The sequence below is a fragment of the Phocoena phocoena genome, chromosome 9 (assembly GCF_963924675.1).
Source record: "Phocoena phocoena chromosome 9, mPhoPho1.1, whole genome shotgun sequence".
Lineage (NCBI taxonomy): Eukaryota > Metazoa > Chordata > Mammalia > Artiodactyla > Phocoenidae > Phocoena > Phocoena phocoena.
This window is the reverse complement of record NC_089227.1, coordinates 88,401,682-88,407,681: the sequence shown is the minus strand read 5'-3', so window position 1 is coordinate 88,407,681 and position 6,000 is coordinate 88,401,682. Positions and strand designations below refer to the sequence as shown.

Sequence of the window (6,000 nt, the reverse complement as noted above, 5' to 3'; positions counted from 1 at the left end):
TGGTCTTCACTGTCCATTGAATGTTGGCACCAGGTCTCTCTCCTTACCTCCTGCCTCACCCGCCCTGGGAGCTGCACACTTAGCGTGCCCAGGGGACCCCGACAGCTGCAGGACCCATGCCTCCTGGAGCCGAGCAGCCTCACCTTCCCTTCTCAGGTGAACTTGGAGCCCCTGGTGCCTTTTGTAGAGGATCTGTGTTTCCTTTCCAGGTAGCATGGGGAAGCCCCTCCGGCCACACTCCCTGGACCATCTCCTCCGAGCCCCACCTTGTGCATCTTCAGACCCAGGGCGCTTGCCTGTCTCTGTTGGGCATCTCCTTGAGCCCCGTGGGCTGTGGAACAAGACTGTCTGGGTTTGAATCTCGGCTCCTGTATTTGCTATGAATCTTGAGCAAATAGCTTAACCCATCGACACCCAAATTTCTTAATCTTAAAAAAACCTGAATTTACAGGATTTTTAATTCTGTAAAATAAGGATGTGAATGCTAGTTTGTTATGCACATTAAGATTAAAAAAAAAAGGGGGGGACCTCCCTGGTGGCGCAGTGGTTGAGGGTCCGCCTGCTGATGCAGGGGACACGGGTTCGTGCCCCGGTCCGGGAAGATCCCACATGCCGCGGAGCGGCTGGGCCCGTGAGCTATGGCCGCTGAGCCTGCGCGTCCGGAGCCTGTGCTCCACAACGGGAGAGGCCACAACAGTGAGAGGCTCGCATACCGCAAAAAAAAAAAAAAAAAAAAAGGTGTAGTGCAGTGCAAAGTTAAGTGTTCAGTAATTACTGACCTTTGACTGTCTTCCTCTAACCTTGGTTTTTCTGTTACAGTCTACGTCAGCTCTGTCCCCTCCCTTGTCAGACTTCTCATTGTGTTTTTCAGGGCTTCCTCTTGGACCGACTCCCATCAACGTCTACGTGTGTCCCACTGTGTGTTTCCCAAAACTTGAGACCCAGTGCTACCCATTCCAGAACATTCCATCATTATGAATAGCAGGTATTTGCTTGCACTGGACTTCATAGAGTGGGGTTTATTGAGAGTTTTGGAGGAGCGTTTTAGTGCCCTGTGTAGAATAAGAGCAAGACTATACCTTTCTGGACTTGTCTCTCTGAAAGGGGGGTTATTAGAAGTTTCTGGGTATTAGGGAGACAAGCACCCAAGGATTAGAAGCATTTTTTTCCTCCGTCTCTCACCTGAGGCCTTTGCTCCCGCCATGAGCCTTAGTGGCCTCTCCCAGGTCAGCAGTAATACCTTTCCGTTTCTAATGACTGCATTAGTACATCTCAGGGGCCATGCTACTTGCGCTACTTTTGCAATGCTTTCATTCCGGCTCAGCCGGTCGCTAGAAATCAGCTTTAGAACACAGAAAAGCCTCTATGTTCAGCCCAGAGCCTCACCCTCATCCCCCTCATTTCCTGCCCCTGGAAACCTGGCTTCCGGAAAGTGCTCTCCTGCCACATCCCAAGAGGCTGCACCCTGATTTGTTTCCTTGGTACCAAGAGGGATCATTAACTTCTCCTGCAATTACCCATACTTATCAAATTGTGAAACATTCCCTGCCACTGAAGGCATCTTGGTCCCCTCGAGAGGGCTGGAGGGGGAGTCTGTTGCAGACCAGCAGGTGGGGCTTGGAGGCCCCACCCTCCCCGGAGCTGGCCCAGATCCTCCTCTTTCTCTGATTATATTGGCAGGCGGTGAGAAGTTAATCTTCCTCTCCTGGAGCGGCTTCTTTTTTGTTCTGAGAGGAAGCCAACAGGAGAAGACCCTAAGCGGCCATGAACTCTGCCATCATCAGCTGTGAGCACCCCGAGCCCTTGGTGAGCGCTGGTAGAAGAGAGGGAAACATAAGGGGTGGGGTGGAGTAGCAGAAAGGAGGAAGGATGCCTGGAGGGGGTCCCAGCATGAAGTCCTAATGCGGGTTCATTTTTAGTGCTAAGGACATTGACTCATGTTCTAGGTAAGACTTTGGATTATTAGAGCTGTCCTCCCAACCTCACCCTCACAGAGGCAAAGATTCCTCCCTGGGTGCCAAACTCTGTGAATGAATTACAAAGGAAGAAGGGAGAGCTGAAAAGTCCTCTTTGCTTTACTCTGTTGAATCTAAATGTTTGTTTTGTAGGTTTCTCAGCATTATGATTTCTTTGATCAGAAGCCCTTTCTGAAGCAAGACAGAGGGAAGCAGAGAGAGAGAGAGAGAGAGAACTAACATTTACTGAATAACCAGTATGCCCCAGGCACTTTATATACTTTGTTTTCTACCTTCAAGCCAATGAAGCGTGCACCTCTGTTCCCATTTTACAGATGAGGAAACTGAGGCCCAGAGAAGTAAAGTGACAGTAATCCATCTGGAGGCCTCTGTAGCTCATCCTTGAGCCCTGGTCCCACCATTCTCTCCAACCTATTTTGGCCACCTAAAAACAACAGGGGGGACTGAGTGGGGACCCTCTGCCCACCGTAGCCAGAAAGAGCCTCCCCCCACCAGGCGCAGCCATAGTGTCTGTGGGACAGGTGCCACCCATGAGCCTAGGCTGGGCCCTCAGAACTATCGCCTGGAGCCAGGCTGTCAGACCCTGCCCACTGCTGGTCAGCCTTCTGGTAAAGAGACCCTGACCATCTCTTCTGGAATATTGTGGAAGACACCTGAGAGAAATCTCCTGTCTTCTCCTCAGAATTCCTTCTGTTAAAAAACAAAATTCAGTGGAGTAAATTTAAAGCTCTAATTGACTTTATTCAATGATTTATGAAACAGGCAGCATCCCATCATAGCAAATAGAAAGGAGCTTTGAGGAGCTGTACAAAATGGAAGAGTTTTATAGGCAGAAGGAGGCAGGGCAAGGAAGTTATTCTATCAAAGAGTGGATTGTTTCAGGTGAGGTCACTTTCCTGAAAGCAGGTGTCTACCAGGCAGATCAGCTCACTAGTGCTGACCAGGTAATTCGACTGACTGGTTAAAGGTTACATTCCTGGGAGAGACTGAAACTGCAGTTAGGTGAGATATTAAGTCTTGGTTTGCCAACATGGGGCTTAGCATAAGTGACTCCATTTTGGGCCTTTTTTTTTTTTTTTAAACACTTCTGTCACTACCTTATGGAAGCCAAAAAAAAAAAAAAAAAATCTTGGGAAATAAGTTGAAGCCTCCATTTTCTGAAGGCTGTGATGTTTTCCACCTCATTGGTCACCTGAGGCCAGTGGGGAGTGGAGGAGTCTGGACACATCTGACTTTTTTTCAGTGGCCTGTCTTGTCATATTCTTCAAAGCCTCAGTTTCAGCACCCAGATTAAGAGGCCATTTTGTGAGATGTTTTCGGTTTTCAAGTGCATATTGCTTTGCTAGAATCTTCTAGGGATATAAACATGGGGAAGACAGCTTCCCCACCTTGAAAGCTTATGGCCTAGCTAGGGGAAAGCGGGGTATAAAAAAATATTTCTGATACAAGGGAGAAGATGGTGAATTACATAACAGAGCGACAATATGTGTTGTGAGTACAAGGAGGGCAATCATATGGGGTGGGGGAAGCAGAAGAGGTAAAGGAAAAGGAGGCATTGAGCTCTTTGAAGGTGGGTTTAGGGGAAGCAGGGTCGTGGGGATCAGGTAGGGAGCACAGGGTGAGCAAAGGCACTGAGGCAGGACAATCGAGGCCACGTTTGGAGGGATATGGTCAATCCCATTGGCTAGAGTCAGCTGAATGGAAGTGTTAGGAAGCAAAGCTAGAGGGGCACATCAGGGAGTGGGAGGCGGTATGGGGAATGGACGGAGTCAGAGGGCCAAGGGATTCACTCCCCCCCGCCAGGCACCCTCCTTCCCACTGCTGCTCCCTCTGCAGCAGAGTCTCCTGCTGCTCTGCTGGGCTGCTCCTGGGAGCTGGCAAGCTGTCCCTGTACTCACAGGGCAGCACCTGCCAGCAACTGCCCTCGACACCGAAAGAGGAGGGACCTCGGACAAGCCTCAGTCTCCTCATTGTAACCTCCCTGAGCCTCAGTCTCCTCATCCTTAAACCGGGTTGTGAGAATCAAATGAGAGGATGCATTGGAAGGTCTTTGCAAACTGTGAAGCACTATAAAATGCCAGGCCTCAGCACAACGCCTCTTTGGAGCAAGGCTTTTGGCGAAATTACAGCTCGTGCGTTGAGTTGATAGACAATTCCAGCCAGGAGACTTTGTGGCCCCCCTTCTCACACCAGTGCTCACTGGCAGGGAAGCTTCGTTAAGAGTTCATTCTTCCTTCAAAAAGGGATTTGTAGGCGATCTTCAGCTGCTCTAAGACTCACAGAATTTTCCCGCCCAGGGATTCTCCTGGGATAAAGGCGCTTCCCGCATCCGGATATGCCCTGAGATGGGACTTCTTCCACCTCCATCTGAGAAGCCCCTGCTCTAAAATACCTCTGGGATGTCACTTGTTTCTATGTGCGTCTTTAATATGCTAGTGACTCATCTCTGACACACAGGAATCTCAGGTACACTGTGTACCTTCTTATTTTATTTTTTGTCCCAGTGCTTTGCATAAGTGATGTAAGGTAGTTTACAACAAAAGATGTATTTTGATCAGGCCCTATGCTTTCTACCAGCCATGACTGACGGGTTTCACAGAAGTCGCACTTATCAGAAGCAAAGAACCAGCCGTTCTCAACGAAGACAAGTTTTTCCCCACTCTCAGTTCTAGTTTTTTTTTTTCATGTGGGACCTCATACAAGGTCAATTTCCCAGAAAACTGTTTTAAAACGATTACAGAAGTGGTTTCCATAACCTTCAGATGGTCCAAGTTGACATCTAGACAGAACTTAGAACATTCAGAGGTCATCATGTTGAGAACACTCTTTGAGTCATTGACTCTTAATAGGAAAAAAAAAAAAAAAGACCCCAAACTAACATTTCCCTCAGTGTTTCCCTCCCCATCACCTTTCTGAGAATTCCGAGGGGTCCTGGGAGAAGGTATGATGTGAGTTTGCTGGCAGCTGTACCTGCCCCAGCCCGGTGAGCTCAATCACCGGCGCACGTAACAGGCAGCCACACAGACTTCCAGTATTTTTGCAACCATCCCAGAGTTAGAAGGGGACACCGAGGCTGGGAGAGGGAAAGTGAAGTGCCTATGGCTGCCAAGCGGGAATGACAGACCACGTCTCCCCCACTCCAAACTGCGCGCTCTGCTGTTCTGTGTAGCCTACCCAGCATCAATCAACCAACCAGCCAATCAGCCAGCCGCTCTTTCCTTCTGCTCCTCCTCTTTTTTCCTCAGCCTGTTCTCCCACTCTTGCTGTCGTGCTCACTGACTGTGCCACACCTTCACTAAAACCTCGCGTTAAGTGCTCCAGACTTCCTTCCAGCAGCCTCCCGGCCATCTTTGGCTTGGCGTTGACCTCCTTAGGCAGAGCCAGCCATCCTTCTCGTGCAACCCAAGTACCAAGTAGCATCAGTGCCTCCTCCTTTTCAGGAGTCTAAATAAGATCAGCGTGTTGTTTCCAAAGAATTCTAACCAGTTAAGTATTTATTTTTTAAAATCCGTGAGAAGAGTTCTTTATGGTCATTATACGTGGGTTCATTTATTTTATAGCTCAACAGAGAATGCTGTGAGCACTAACTCTGTGCTAGAGGTGGAGTAGTTTTGGGGCTTTATGGCCTTTAGGACGAGAAGACAAATGATGGTAGTGAGGTGTGTTCTGGGCTGTAGTAAACATGCCTCTGAGGAGGGAAGGCCTCGTCTGGTCTGAGGCCGGGGTGGAGTGAAGTCAGGGAATGCTTCCTGGAACTGTTTTGGGATGCTTGTTCCCAGGCATTGCTACATAGATGAGTAGAGACAAAATCCTTACATTTAAGTTTCAGAAACTCAGCACAGCAAACGCTGTTCTGAGGCCCAGGAGCAATGTGACTCTGCAGAGCTGTTCTGTGGCTGGCTCAGTCCACCCACGATCAGCAAGCCTGACCACGGCCCTGGGCTCCTCCGGCTGCCTGGAGGCTCAGTGTGCTGGGCCATTTTCTCCATCGCCAGTGATGTGGGCCCCGAGTACTGGGAAGGAA

The 6,000-nt window shown here is 49.4% G+C and overlaps 1 protein-coding gene across 1 annotated transcript in view; it reads left to right on the top strand.

The window, feature by feature from the left end:
* The first annotated feature begins 1,764 nt into the window (after positions 1–1,764).
* LOC136127949 (solute carrier family 23 member 1-like) overlaps positions 1,765–6,000 on the top strand; it is a 44,887-nt gene continuing 40,651 nt past the window's right edge. Inside the window, exon 1 of the mRNA XM_065883585.1 lies at positions 1,765–1,806. Within this exon, the coding sequence (XP_065739657.1) occupies positions 1,765–1,806 (42 nt within the window). The remainder of the gene's footprint in view (positions 1,807–6,000) is intronic.